Here is a 15,588-nt window from a genome sequence, read left to right as displayed (position 1 = left end):
GCAGACAGACGTTCCCACCATCAGGCTCGTCCTGAAATAAGTTTGAGGCGCTGAATCATTATTGGAACAGTCAGTGGAAACACTGTTGGCGCTCTGACTTAGCCAAGAGTATCTCATGTTTCAGCAGGGCTGTAGTTGGACAATACGAGCCTTAAAGTTCACCTCCATTAAAAATGTGTTTTTCTTGTTACTTCAGTCGGTTCGTCTGTGCGTCACTGTGCAGAATGATTAATGTGCAGTTTGTTTGTTTGTCCTTAAATCTGAGTTTAAGGCGTGCACCTACGAGCATGATTTGTTACATCACAATGAGACCAGTCGTGGTCCAGAATGAAACTTGAACTCTTCAGAGCACAAACACTTGAGAGTGGACTTTTCTGTAAAGTTGGAGACATCTTGCACCTCTCAGTTAAATGTTGAAGAAGAAGGAGTAGATTTTTAAGGAGGTAACTGAAATGTTTTGTGGAAAAATCATCAAAAACTAATCAATCAAAGCAGAGTGTTTTTATACGTCTTTTTAGGGATTTTAAGACACTCCCACTACTCATCAGTTAATTGACACATTTAGGGCTTATTGATTATTTTCTCGCTTTGTCGATTAATTGTTTAGTTTATGAAATATTAAAAAATTGTGTAAAATGTTACAGAGGCCACTTTGATGTCTTCAGTTTGCTCATTTTTTCCGATTAACAGTCTAAATTGTTAAGATATTCAACTAACTGCCACATATGAAAAGAAAAACAGCAAATCTTCTCTTTTGAGAAGCTGGAACCATCAAATATTTGGCATTTTTTCTTGGAAAATGACTGAAATTATAAATCGATTATCAAAAACGAATTTTCTGACAATCGACTACTCGATTCCGTTGTTGCAGCTCTCGACACATTAAAGAGTTTTGGCATTTTGATGCTAAAAAGCTTTCAGACCAGTTTGTGATCGCGGCAGTTGGTTGTTTCTGTATTCAGTTTAGAGCTGCAACAATTAGTCAATTAATCGCTTAGTTGATTTTGATAATCAAATAATTTTTTTAAAGCAAAATGACAAATATTTGCTAGGGTTCAACTTCTCAAATGTGAGTGTTTTTAAGGTTTTCTTTGTCTTCTGTCATGGTGAACAGAATCTTTCTGCTTTGGACAAAACAAGACATCTGAAGACATCTTAACTGGATCTTAATTACTGTTTTTATGTATTTTGCAATTTTTGTCACCTCACTTCCTCATCTTTTCTGTCGTTGTCTGCCTGTAAAGCATTTTGAACTGCACTTGTGTAAAGTGTTGCAATACAAATTAACTTCAAGTGTTTTTTTAAAAGTTTTAAAAGTCTAAACTGACCAGAAAAGACCATAAAATGCCATTTTAAGGGGCCTTGAGCCTGGATGACCAGTACCTCCAGTTAATAAGACACTCCCTCACTGGTGCCAGACTGGACAGTGGTGATTAATGTGGCAGCTGGTCATTAGAGTGATGTATCACTCACCAAGTTTCATCAGCAGGGCGAGCAGGATCCACAGAGAGATCTCAAAGGGCTTCCTGACGTGGTCGAAGTTGAAGGACAGGACGGGGAAAGCCTTTTTATGAACAGAGGAGTTAGTTTTATGATGAGAGTCCTCTTGTGTCACTGTATTACTGCACGACTCGTTGGTCCCTGAAGCGACATCACGACTCCCGGAGGCAAACGTGACGAAAACGAGCAATAAAACGCACATTAACCCCGTCAGACGCGGACCGGAGCTCCGGCCGGGACGGAGCGGGCTGCCGAGGAGCACAGCCATTTTCAGATGGGTTTTCACGGCTGAGCTGCTCCTGCTCGGCTCTAGATCCGATGAAGATGAAGATGAAGATAGTACGGGAAGTGAGCGCGGTGCGCCGCGGTGGAGTGCGCACTTTTACGCACAGAATCCACAGAAATCTTAAAATTACGCATAGTTTTAAAGAAACAAAAGGTGGTTTATGTTGCGTGGGCTAAAAAAGAAGCTCCTGTTATCAGTGGGTCGGGATTTAAAAATAACATCACGCTTCTCAACTGGCCTGAGATGATCTAAATCATTGATGGGTTGTTGCCTGAGCCAGCTGTTTCTTCCACAAACCGTGAACTTGCGTCTAGCGGCACCATCCACCAGGCAGAGAGCTCTATTTCTTCTTCTCTGTACTTTAAAAGGCAGCTCATCTAAAAGCTTAAAGTTAAAGTGACATCTGCTGGAGTGGAGGACCAAACCGACCACCAGGCAGCATCCGCAGTACAGTTTAAGTTAAATATTTTATTGCTTTTTCCATTTTAGATTATTTACAAATTCACACAACTGAGAGAGAAAACAAAGCAACATCTTGAGCAAAGAATAAAATATATATAAGAAAGTAAGAAAGAAACATAACCATCTTTCTGTTTGATTTAATACTTCTGTGCTGTCAAATGGTGTCATTCCTTTCATATGTATTTATGATTTCTCAGAGTGAAACTCTGGGAATCATGACAAGAAGAACTTAGGTCCTGTTATCCAGGGAGGATGCATCTGCGTCAGTCCGCAGCCTGAAAGAGTCCATCTGCTCTCCAGTCATGATTCATTACATTTATTTGATGGGAGGTAATTTTCCTGGAGGGGGAATCGATGTTTGGATTGCTTTCATCAATGGTTCAGGCGCCTGAGCTGTGGCAGATTTGTGGCTTAAAAACAAGAATCCAAAGACTGTTGTTGGCTTCTCCGCACAACTTCTATATCTAACAGTAACAATTTACTGTTTCTACTGGCCTCTACTGTCACACTGACACTGACATAAATTGTTATTTGAAATAGCGTTCAGTTAAAGATTAGTTCAGAATAAACAAACTGCTCACAGCTCACACATCCTCTTCGTCTCTTTCGGGCTCCAGCAGAGAAGAATTAACAAAACTAACAACCGTGGCTGTTTCCCACAGCGTCACAACTCCTCCTCTGACTGTCTGTCTGGTAAATGGAGGCTAACGGAACCATAAATCTATAGGTTGTAAGTTTTTTATTGTAAATGGACGAGCCCCCATTTGTTTAGACCTGGCTCAAGTGGCCACAACAAAAAGGGAGACACACTATGTAACTCAAAAGAGAAGTTTATTCAACCAATTAAACCAAATTAAAGCCAAATTAAAGATTTAACCTGTTATATAAGGCATGGGGTGTGAATATCAGTAGCATCAGTGGTGTTTGGTGTGTTGTAAGGTGCAAGATAGTAAAGCATAACAAACCTAAGACAACATAACTAGTTCAAAACAGGTGCCTGTAGGGAGGAGCAGAGAGCTGCAAGAAGCAGCAAGCAGTCAGGGGAGAGACTTTAATAACCTGGCAACCTCTAACGAACACCTGCAGAAACAGAGCAGACAGGTAAATCACAAGGCCAAAGATGACACGAGGGGTCATCACAGACGGAATAACACGTAATAACAGCGAGAAATTGTCAGAAGGTTGTTGATGTGACACAGAGAAGATTTCGTCAGAGCCTCAGATGAAGTGGAAATATGGTGGTGACTTCCTCAAATGTTTTATCTCGACCAACAGTCCACAACTCAAAGATATTTAGTTCATCATATTTATCATAGAAGGATAAAGAGACCAGAAAGAGAGAGATCAGTTGTAGCTCTACTCTCAGACAAACCAAATGTTACTTATATCCACATCCAGCAGTTACGGAGCAACGTTATCTTTCATTTGGAGTCGTGTTTCTGTCCATTTGGTGAATGTAAGTCCAATATTCACTCTCTTTCAGCTCTGTTTTTGCTCTTTATCAACTCCTGAGGGGAAATATCTGGCACTTTAGCCGCTGAACGCTCCACTACGTTCACCAGCAGGTAGCGTAAAGTGGGTTTTTAGAGCTTATTCTCTGAAAACAGCTGCCTGCTGTGGCCAGTAATGACACTATGAGAGCAGTGAGAGTGAAATAAAACAGTAAAGTTGTAGCCATATATAAAAAATAAGGATAATTGCAGAGTTGGGAGGTGATTATCTGACTTTCACATTACACATCTCTTCCCTTGGTGATATTATACCATTTAAGTGATTGTAGTTAACTGTTGCAGTGCAAATTTGGATCCTATTTAGAGCTTCAGAAAGACTCAGACTGGAGTTTTCTTTACAGTTATAATACCAACACTTTAAAACAGCCTTTCAGCAAGACTCCAAACTGCTGTTATACAGTTTGCTGCTGGTTTATACGTTTAGACAGACTATTATATGAATGTACCCTCTGATGTTAAAGAACATGTTTAGTTTCAATATGGCGTCTCATTCATGTCAGAGATAAAAAGCGCTTCCCACGTCTGAGTTTCATTCACATGAATCGCTCCATACAGACTGTGCAGTCGCCCGACAGCATCTGTTTCCCACTCAACTTTTTCCACATGGATGACGCACCGAGAGAAACGCGGCGCAGAGTTTAAACGCTGCGAGAAGCACTTTGAAATGTCAGCATTCATCCAGTCTGCACACAAATATCAAAAACATGAACATATTTATTTGAGAATTACATCAGACCACCAAACGTGTTACTGTGAACAGTAAATAATTATTTTAGAGGCATTAGACACTCACTGACATTTCCTTCATTCAAAACTAGTATAAACATGAAATAAACATATAATTAAGCGAACAGCAGACGCTCTGACAAAAAAACAAATAATAAATACACAACGGGGTGATGCTACTTCAGGATTTACAATCTGAATTCAAGACATTAAGGTGCTAAAAGCATAAAACAGAACTGAAATACTTTGAAGGAAAAGTGTGTACAAGTACAGTAAACTAATATACGGTGAGATATTCCTCTGTACGTATTATATTAGTGTTTCTGTGATTATTAATATCAAACAAACCGCCTTTTTGTGGTTTGTTGCAGTGTCTGAAAATGAGCTTAACACTGAAATACTGTACAAGGAACAAAAAAAGGCTGCAGGTCAAACTGTACTGCTGAGATGCTCATTTATAGCAGTAAGAATACAATCATTGATGAAATATACCTTCTTAAAGCTGAAGACTTGCTAAACCTATATTTGCTTATGAATCTGGTCATTGAGGGAAAAAAAGGTTTTAACACCAGAGACAAATCTTCCTGTTGTGAACTCGACAACGACTCACATTTTCCTTCTGTGACACTTCAGATTTTCCTTCATGTAACACCACAAACACACAAACTCTCTCAACGTCCTCAGACATTGATCATCTCCAACATTCACGAACAAACAATCTGTCACCCGCAGAGCTGCTCTGCCCGGCGGCGGCGGCGGCCTGCTGCTGAGTATCCGTCGTCGTCGATCTCAGGCGTTTGGTTGTTTCAGATGGACCCTCTCTGCCATCTGCCTGGCGCTGTACAGAGACACGCACGTCCCCACTGTGGCCATCGTCATGGCGATGGGATCGATGAGACTGTTCTGCGGCTGCATCCGGACCTCACCTGAGACCTGCCTCTGCACACAGGTGGACACACACACACTTAAACCTCTAAGTGAAAGGTTTTTGTTTGATTATAGCGTGTTTCAAATGATTCTGATGGCATAATTTCTTATGTTGATGCAGTCTTAATGTTCTCAGGTCAGATAGAGGTGGCGGTTTGTGATAGAGGATTGTGGCGCCACAGTGTCATATTTCAAACTACCACTGTTGGGCAATAAAGTTTGAAATTATCAAATTCTACACAAAGTGGCTTTAAAACACATCAGTGAGCCTCAGAGTTGCACTGGCTGACATGTTCCTTCACCCCTGATAGAAAAGGTCACTGTAGTTTGTTTATAAAAGACTCCAAAGACTAATAACTGCGATCATGTGTTAAGTCTCCAGAGAGTAGTTCTGTGTCAGGCGGAGGCCACTGAGCACGTGTGGGAAAGCGGTTCTGTTTACAGCAGCTTTTTAGGCTACATATCACAACCTCAAGTACTTTAAGTTCTTTGAGACATTTAGGCTATAATTTATAATGTAGTATAAAGGCAAGAGGTTTTCTACAGCACAGAGGAGTGAGATATATCAGGCTCTTGATACACAGTGGTGGAATATAACTGAGTACATTTACTCAAGTTCTGTTCTTAAGTACAATTTTGAGGTAATTGTACTTTGAGTATTTCCATTATGTGATACTTTATACTTCTACTTCACTACATTTCAGAAGGAAATATTGTACTGTTTACTACACTACATTTATTTCACATCTAGTTACTTTGCAGAACAATATTTTATACATAAAACATACGATGAGTTTATTATAGATGCATCATTATAGATTAGATTATTTAACAGTATAAGGTGTTAAAATTAGCTCTACCTTACATTTAAATATAAAACTTTAAATTGGGCCATTTTGCAATATGAGTACTTTTACTTTTTATACTTTAATTACATTTTTCTGACAACACTTTAAGTACTTTTACTGAAGTAAGATTTTGAATGCAGGACTCTTCTCTGCACATCAGATTTGTTGACAATAACAAAAATACAGAAAATCACAAATCAAATCCTTTAAGCCAAGAAGTTATTAAAGGTGGACATTATGAATCATTGTGCTTAATTTGAATAATTTTGCTCAGTTGAGTACAAAGATTTGTATTAACTCACTGTGAACTATTGTTGCTCTTTTATGGAGCCCATCAGTCACATCAATCTCATCTCTGTTCATTGTTCTGCAACATTCAGACAATGTTTCTGTCTGTCTTCAGTCTGTTGGTTTCATTCATTCATTCAGTATGAAACGGACCACACAGCTCTCATGATCTTGAAGCCACGCTGAGCAAAATCTCAAATTTGCAACTTTGGCATCCCCTGCTGGTCATTTTAAAAAGAGACGTTGGCAGACAACAAAGCACCAACAAAGATCTGACCTGGAGACACGATACACGAGATAAAAACTGTGTCTGCACCAGTTTTCATCACAATGACAAAAAATTCTACAAACTAAATAAATATTTTTTAAAGGGTCACTTAATGTATTCTCTATATTAACAAATAAAACATGTGATGAAATGACATAAACTTCAACATGTTATTTTTCAGTTGCTGATAAATAAAACAAGTGAAATAAAAACTTAAAATCTTTGAATTAAGATGCGATAAATGATCATTTTCATAACATTTCTACTTCATGCAGCCTCTTACGTGCAAGATGAGTCTGAACATGTTACATAATGTGACCTGCTGAGATCAGCTACGTCAGCTCTTTGTAAAATATTAATTTAAATGCTGTATATTGCCGTAATTCTTCAATCTAAAGTGTTTCTATACAATATCTGTTGAGTATTAATGCAGAGTTCTGATCTAAATCCATGGATTTATCTCCTCTGTGAGAAAAAGATGAATACATCTTTATAAGTTTACTTTGATGGAACTAGTCAAATGTTTTCCTGCTATTTATTAGCTGTGATTAATAATTTGTTGTGTCACTGAGAATCACCAGCAGACACCGACCTGCAGGAGACGGAAGTATCCCGGCGTCAGTCTTCCCAGTCTGATGATCATTTCTGCTGCTGGAGCTTCTCAGACGAGCCAACGACCTTCCTGAAAAAACAACAACACTCCTCTAGAAGTTTCCAAGATTTCAGCTCTGAAATTACTGATCTATTTGTGGGTATGCTTCTTTAATTTGGTCAAGTTTGTCTCTGAAAAAAACAGACAAAACAAGTATCTACTTGTAAATCCTTTGTCACAAGTCGTATACTTCAATGAGCCGTGAGCACTTCAAACCCTCCTCAGTTTCATTTGAATGATTTTTTGAGTTATGATGAGGTAAAACTACATAATCAATGAAAAACAAGAGATAAAAAACATATTTTTGTGTATCAGAAATATATTTTTTCTTCTTTTCTATTTTATTTATCATCTCATCTTCTCATCATCTCCCCAAAATTTCTCTTGTGACCATTTGGGAAGAACTTGGCAACCAGAATATAAACCACTTATCTGAAAAAAGACAATCAGGAACAATTAAGCTACATCAGAGAGAACAACGTGTTTAGTGTTGTATTGTACTCTGCTTTTAGAGATGCATACTCTTCAAAACAGACACTTTTTAACCAGTTCTTTTCATCTCACTGACTAATATTCAAGTTATTAAATACTCTCACACCCTTTTGACACCTGAACTTTGAGTGTTGAATCTACTGTGACAATTAAAATACTTCTTTGATTTGTTGTGTTAATTTTTCACAACCATTTTCAAATCGTTTTTAAAACAAAACTACCATTCTGGGACAATTTGTCACAAGTGAAGCAAGAGTTGTTGTAAAACTGACATTTCATTTCACTGTTGAAACCTGAAAATGTTCTCTGCTTTAATTCATTCGGTTTTAAAAAAAAGTAAAGTAGAAATAACTCATAAGAACAAAAGAGTTTCTACGTCAACTAGACTGAAGTCAAAACAAAGTGTGTCTCACAGTTTGAAGTCAACAGGCGTCGACCCAGCAGGGATCCAAAAGCAGGAGCAGGTTCACCTTCATCGACGGGCGGCAGCAGCTCAGCGTCCGCAGACCGACAGCATGTGAAGCCTGAACAAACAGCGGCAGCCTGTCGCACTGAAGAGGCTCCAGTGTGTCCCCCGTCTCTTTTGTACAGTGTGAACATCCCAGTCCTGTGTGACGGGCTCAACGGGCTCAACTCACACACACACTCATACACACACACACACTCATTCACATACACACACACTCATTCACAATGGTGCATGAAAAGCCTCGGCCTGCCTGTCAGAGATGATTTGGTCATCCAGCCAGCAAAATGGGTGAGAGCAGAACAGAGCAGAGCAGAGAGAGCAGAAGAAGAAGAAGAAGTGGCTCCGTGCAGCATGTTGCACGCTTGAAAGAACAAGTGTGTTAATGCGCTGCAGTGACTTATGTAACCCAAAAACACTGAAGAGAAAGTACTTTATAAAAACTGTCCTGAATGGAGCCTTTGAGAGACACAGCTGACAAATACTGTACAACAAGCTTTCATAAGAACCTTTATCCTTTACTGGAAACGATTAGACTTTTTCATATTTAAAGTAATTTAGCATAGTTGTAATTCTGATGTTACGTAAGGCCTTTGTTACCACGATGCCACAGTGTTTGTTCAGGGTCTCTCTGCTTATGTTGGTTATATAAATGGAAGACAACAGAGAATTAATGGATAGAAACAACGCTGTGATTATATGTTTAATCAGAATATTGTGGAATATAAAGGTGAAGCAGCAGTGTGTTTTGATTACAAATACAATTATTTATATACAAACTTTTCTTCTAAAATCCCATCTGAAAAAAAACTTTCATGTTACTCTTCTGCTATTTCATTTGTTTACTTTACATAAAATTTTAACAGTTGTTCTGTGCATCAGACACTCAAATAAGACATGTTAAGGCAACTAGTTTACTGCAGCTGTATGTGTGTGTGTGTGTGTGTGTGTGTGTGTCTATGGGGTGTACCAGACTACAAGGTGCTGATTGTGCGCATGTAGTGACCTCATGTCTGCATTTGCTGCCACAGTCACTTCAGTATCTATAGACACTGGACATATATTGTCTACAAGAAATAAACAACGATTCATAATAAACATGTAAATCCAGTGTAAAGTTTGGTCTGTTATGGATGTTCATTAAAAAAACTATAAACTATAAAAGAGCAGTAATTATATAAAGGGACTGCATTAAGTCAGTATCTTTCCTGACGTCAGTGTTTTACAGACACAGTGCTGAAGTATTCGGGGGCTCGTGTTGTGGGCTGCTCTTCTTCCTCAGCTGCTGCCTTGATGGGAGCTCTGGCCAGCGTCAGTTTCACTCCTGCAGGCCCCTCAGCGTCCGTCCTCTCCACTGCCAACACCTTCCCGATGAAATGCTGAAACACACAGCAAAACAAGAACATGAACAGTCATCAGTCAGTCGGTATGCCCCGCTGTTGTTCTGCATTTGTCTTTGATATGAGTGTTTATATTAAGAGATGTTTTAGAAATACATCTGAAATTACTGCAGCTTTAAGAGGTCTCAGTGGAAATAAGAACAATTTCTGCTGCCTAAATACAAAAATGACCATATTGCTGATTATATAATTACTTCTACAATTATAATTACTTCCTGTAATGTACAGGAATGTAATGGACTAATGATTATAGAGTAGGGCTGCAACAAACAATAATTTTCATTATCGATTCATTTGCTGATTATTTTCTCGATTAATCACTTAATCTATAAACACAAGGAAATAGTGAAACTTGTACACAACAGTTTCATCGTGTCTAAGGTGACGTCAACAAATGCCTTGTTTAATCTGATCAACAGTCCAAACACACTCAGTTTAATATATTATAAGGAATAACAGCAAATTCTCAGATTTGAGAAGCTGTAACTAGGGGATGCTCGAAATTTGACTTAAAACGGTTAATCAATTTTAAAAATAGTTGATGATTCATTCATTCATTGACTAATTGATTAGCTGATTAATCTACTAATGACTCCCAACTCCCCCAATCTGCTCAATAAAAACACCAATTCATAAGCAATAAAATCAAATGATGTCTGTCCTGGATGTTTCTATCGTATCTCTGCTCTAATCACATACTTAATTGTGAAAATTGACTGTTTACATCAGTTTCAACAACCATTCTGCAAGGTTGTGTTTTGTGACAGAACTATGTAGAATTAATACACTGTTTGCCAGTAGAGATCGATAAAAGTCACACTTTACTTATGCTGAGGAAACCTGTCTGAAAACCTGAAAACTGATTCATCCACCTGCTGAACAAACTGCAGGTTTTTATCTTTTATAGCGGAATGACTGACAGTGTTCAGTGTAATACTCATGAAATCTGTGAAAGCAGATAAATGTTGTGTGTTAGTGAGAGACCTCTGCAGGATGAAGTGCAGCGTCTTTATGCTTTGGTTTGTTTCTGGACGACTCAATATATTTCTCCCTCTGTGCTTTTACTTCCTGTATACAAAAAAAAGAAAAACAAGATAAAAGTGACAGTTGTTAAAAAGAAAAACGATTCAAAATGATAGTTTGTAAGATGAAGGATGATTGTTGAAATATCTGAGGATGTAAGAAGGAAGATAAAACCTTCAGGATCTCATAGTTTGAAGTCTTGGAAACATAATGGTCCCATGACTTGGCCATAAGCTCCTTTTGCTTCCAGTGAGACTTTATCTGCGATACAAAGACGCAAAAAAACAGTCAGTTCATGAAAACAAGGTGTCTGCTGTTCCTATATTAATTAATTTAAGTCTCACAGACAAATTACTGTCAGTGAAAATATCCACTGATCTCATAGATAAATAGAAAGCACCAAGAGAACACATACATACCTCTGTTAATCAAAGGAAAACATTCTCTAAACTAAAATATCAGCACCTCTGTGTACATGAGCTTCTCCTCGCTGACGTCCTCCTTCTCTAGTTGCTCCAGGATGATACTTTGCTCCGCTGCGACCTTCCTCGCCGTGTCCTCTGCGATCTTACACATGCTGCTCAGAGCCTCCTCGTCAGGGGTGACCGGCCTCACACCGTCCACGCTCAGTTCCCCGCTGATCTCGTCCAACACCTCCCCGACCTGCAGCGACGCGACACGACGAATGTTTCAGTGTTTTTATTTTATCATCTGAAACTCTGAGGTCTTTCTAAGCTGTATTAAAATGACATTTTATCACATTTGTAAAGGATTTGTTGAGAATTTTAGAGTTTAAATCTGTAACCATGAACATTTTGGTCCCATATTTGGATCTGCTGTGCAGTAAGGTACAGACACTGACATCTGTATTTGACTCCTTTTACTTCTTAAAGCTATAAAGAAACTGCCTTTCAAGTTAAAATTGAGGCTTCTTTATGTATGTAATTATAGTATCTTTGTAATTAATCTGATAGAAGATGAGCCTGTTAATCTGTGGCGTTCCTTTTATCCATTTATCTCCATTTATCTCAGTGTCCTCTGGTCTTTTCTTAAACTTCCACTGAGGGGCACCAAAGTAGAATATTTTCAAATTCAACACATAGCAGCTTTATAAGAAAACATCTTATTTCATCACTTCATCAACCTCTTTACTCAATGAACAAAAAAACTTCTACCTTGAAGTCCAGATATCTTTTGACGATGCTCAAGGTCACATAATCTTTTATCCTCAATCCAGGAAGGTCCTGAAAACCTGCAAAAGTAACAAATAATCAGATTTTACAGCAGATATCACTATTTGGAAATTTACTATAATGCTAATTTTAAGTAGCCTCGACTGTCATCCTTTCCTTTATACATCATTACAATATTTAACATTTGGGTATTTGACAGTTTAAGTGATCATGAATCACATTAATTGATTATGCAAGTACTAAAAGATTGATCTGAACTCTAAACTAAAGTAGAGCTGAAACGATTGGTTGATTATTTGATTAGTTGCCAACTATATAATTAATTGCTATGATAAATGATTAATCTTTTTGAATCATTTTTTAAGAAAAATGGTCCAAATTATCTTGTTCCAGCTTCTCAAATGTGAATATTTTCTGGTTTATTTAGTTTTCTATGATAGTAAACTGAATATTTTTGGGTTGTGGACTGTTGGTTGAAACAAAACAAGATATTTGAAGACGTCACCTTGGGCTTTGGGAAACAATGTTCAACATTTTTCACTATTTTCTGACATTTTATGGCCCAAACAACTAACCAATGAATCCAGAAAATAATCGACAGGTTGTTCGATAATGAAAATAATCGGTAGTTGCAGCCCTACTCTAGAGATATTAGGCTAAAATGAGGCTCTACGTGTTATAAAAGTGAAAGTTACATTTTAGTAAATCTACAGCAATCTAGGACTATAGAGTTTAGGCTACATGATCTTAAAAAACAGCATAATTATATATTTACAGATGCAGATGTATTGTTTAAATAAGTGACACTGTATTTATTATTTGATCTGAAATATGCGTTTTCTGTTAAGTGAAGTTTGAACATGGTCTGGTCTGATTCTTCAGGTTCAGCTTTACCAAGTTTGCAGAAGATGGCATAAATCTTTGACCGCAGGTTCTCCGTCATCTCCAGCACTGCTGCACTCGCAGTGCTAGCAGGAAATGACAGCTGGATGTCTTCCTGCTGGTGAGGACTGAGGGTGGGCTTTTTGGGATCTTAAGGTCAAAAGTGGAAAAAGCAGAAAATAAGAGCGGAAGATTTATAAATATGAGATTTGAATGTTGTACAGAAGAAAAGAACAGCAGTGCAGCTTTAAAGCTTTTAGATTTTAACAAACAGAGTTGATCAGTGATGACAAGATCTGGATCCGTTTCTCTTTATTTAATGTTTCTAAATACAAGACTGTCCTACAGGTAACCACCAGCTCAGTTTTTTGTTTTAAGTGCTGCTATGATTTAAGGTTTTTTTAACACTTAACACTTTGTCCTACACTTGCTACAACCCAAAAGGTTTATTATCAAATTTAAGCTAACACATGTTAGTTCAGGAGTTTTTTTTACTCCAGTGCACTGATGTTAAACTAAACACTGGATCTGATGACGACTACTTGACTTGATGCTTTGGATGAGTATAACTGCCAAAAACAGTAAATATTAATGTACTTCTGAGCAGAAAAAGTTCCTCACGTTCTTGTTTTTGACTCACTGGGTTAAATCTTTAGCTGCAGACTGACCTGCGATCTCTCCGTTTTGGCTTCGACTGACGCCCAGCTCTGCCTCCTCCTCCCTCCACAGTTGCAGCAGGAGTCTCGGAGCCGTCTGCCCGCCGTCGTCCCTCCAGGTAAGGATGTGAGACAGAGTGTTTGTGTTGTCGCATAATTCCAGCAGGGTGGCGAGGACGATGCCGTGCACACATCTGGGGCTTGACTGAGAGAGAGACGTAGCAGAACAAAGTTGTAATAAAGTATAACACTCTTTAAACCACAAGAGTAACTTAAGGTGAGTTTCAGTCAATGGAAATCAGCTACTTACACTGAGTAATTCAAGCAGAAGAAATGCCCCATCTTTAGCCAGAAAGTAATCTTCTGTGGTGTAGCAGCCGACAATACAGGACCTGACGGGACACAAAACACACTGACTGAAACTTTCTCAGCAGTGTGAACGCTTGTCTCTCCTGTGAACAACCACAGATTAATTTAACCATGTTTACATAGTTCTTAAATTCATGTGTTTTGGGCTATAGAACCAAGACTGTGTCCAAAATCACTCTGTATTTATTATATATTGCAATAAATTATATTTACTGTCCTACATTTTATTTGAGTATCCAAACTCTGAGTTATCCACTGTATAATGCCCTCAAAAATTCCCACAATAAAATGAAAAAATCCCAAAGATAACAAACCCTCAATACAATACAATCGTGCCACTCTACACATGTCAGTGATGACACCAATTGAAGATGATTCAGCGTCTGAAATCTCAGTTTACTGCTCACTATAGAGTAAACTACCGAGTGTCTGTTATACAAGGAGTAGTGGATGAGTGAGGGAATGACTTTGGACAAAATACAGGAAAGGACATAACCTATGACCTCCACAGCTGTTACACTCCTACAATAATCAATCAGATTGTGTTCCAACTGAGCAGCTGAATCCTCCAAAGGAAAGAGGCCTAACAGAGAGTTTAACTGAAGTCTTTGTTGTTATGTTTCTGACAGTTTAATCTATCAAAGCGAGCTGCGGTTTCGCTGAACTGACCACACACAGTCCACAGTGGAGAGGACGAGCTTGTTGTGTCCCAGACCGCTGTAAAACTTGTCGGAGCCTTTCTTCAGGAAGTGAACTGCCATCTCAACTCCCTCTGATCCAAACAGCTCCTGTGGTTCAACAAAGACAGTATGTTTAGAGATTGATCTGAATGGAGAGCATATTAGTATTCAGAGGTGCAGACTGATTAGATAAAATATAGGATTAATAATAAGTAACAACATTTGGTTTTAATACCTGCAGTGCTAAAGAAAAAATGTTGCACTCATTCAAATGTGTTTTGACTTCTATAATTTACACATACAGGACAGACTATCAAGGTCGTTATCTCAGCTCTTCTGTACCTTTCTGTGCATGTTGGTCTCACACAGCGCTGAAAGGATCAGCTGAATATCAGACTTCATCTCCAGGCTGATGGCATCCTCCTCGTCAGGACTCGCTTCCATCTGCATCAAAATCCCTGAGAAAACCCGACAGTATTTTATACATTTATGAAGTAAAATGATGAGTTTCTGCTGATTTTGAACACTATACAATCAGTAACTCAAGTTCTCATTTAAGTTACCCAGAAGCTGGTTGATGGTTCCTTGATCACACAGATCCTGGTTGACTGACTCGTCACCCAGAGACGTCATAGATCTCAACACTCTGACGCAGTGCCGCATGTGAGCCTTCTTACTGCCTCTCCCTCCGGTGCCATGGAAGCTGTGACCCTGACCAAAGTAAGCATCTGGAATAAAGGAGGAAGGATAATAAGTGTACTCTTCAACTGTGGAGTGATTGGTTGGTTGGACATTACTGGAAACCACACAAGGCTAAAGTAAGTGTGCTCACTTGTGCGGAAAACTGCAGATGCAAACAGTGTAAACAAGTTAAAATCTCTTTAAATGTTAAAGGGGACATATTATGCTTTTTGTGATTTTCTGTCATTTACATACTGTTATAATGTCATTTGTCTTGA

At 38.5% G+C, this 15,588-nt stretch overlaps 1 protein-coding gene across 3 annotated transcripts in view; it reads right to left on the bottom strand.

Moving 5' to 3' along the window:
* Positions 1-15,588, bottom strand: part of LOC122969515 (Na(+)/H(+) exchanger beta-like) — a 38,568-nt gene that overhangs the window by 15,552 nt on the left and 7,428 nt on the right. For 2 of the 3 annotated variants that reach the window (XM_044335244.1, XM_044335245.1), the window contains exons 13-25: positions 15,193-15,357; positions 14,972-15,087; positions 14,619-14,737; positions 13,891-13,972; positions 13,593-13,785; positions 12,937-13,074; positions 12,025-12,101; positions 11,315-11,512; positions 11,024-11,110; positions 10,811-10,894; positions 8,374-9,805; positions 7,409-7,498; positions 4,456-5,424 (exon numbers count right to left, since the gene is read on the bottom strand). In XM_044335244.1, the coding sequence (XP_044191179.1) occupies positions 9,641-9,805; positions 10,811-10,894; positions 11,024-11,110; positions 11,315-11,512; positions 12,025-12,101; positions 12,937-13,074; positions 13,593-13,785; positions 13,891-13,972; positions 14,619-14,737; positions 14,972-15,087; positions 15,193-15,357 (1,424 nt within the window). In that variant the 3' untranslated portion in view covers positions 4,456-5,424; positions 7,409-7,498; positions 8,374-9,640. Of the gene's footprint in view, positions 1-1,473; positions 5,425-7,408; positions 7,499-8,373; positions 9,806-10,810; positions 10,895-11,023; positions 11,111-11,314; positions 11,513-12,024; positions 12,102-12,936; positions 13,075-13,592; positions 13,786-13,890; positions 13,973-14,618; positions 14,738-14,971; positions 15,088-15,192; positions 15,358-15,588 lie in introns of those variants that run through there. The other variant, XM_044335246.1, reaches the window with a different exon arrangement.

This window comes from Thunnus albacares, chromosome 19 (genome assembly GCF_914725855.1).
Source record: "Thunnus albacares chromosome 19, fThuAlb1.1, whole genome shotgun sequence".
Lineage (NCBI taxonomy): Eukaryota > Metazoa > Chordata > Actinopteri > Scombriformes > Scombridae > Thunnus > Thunnus albacares.
The sequence above is the reverse complement of the archived record's forward strand: the minus strand, read 5'-3'. Positions and strand labels throughout refer to the sequence as shown.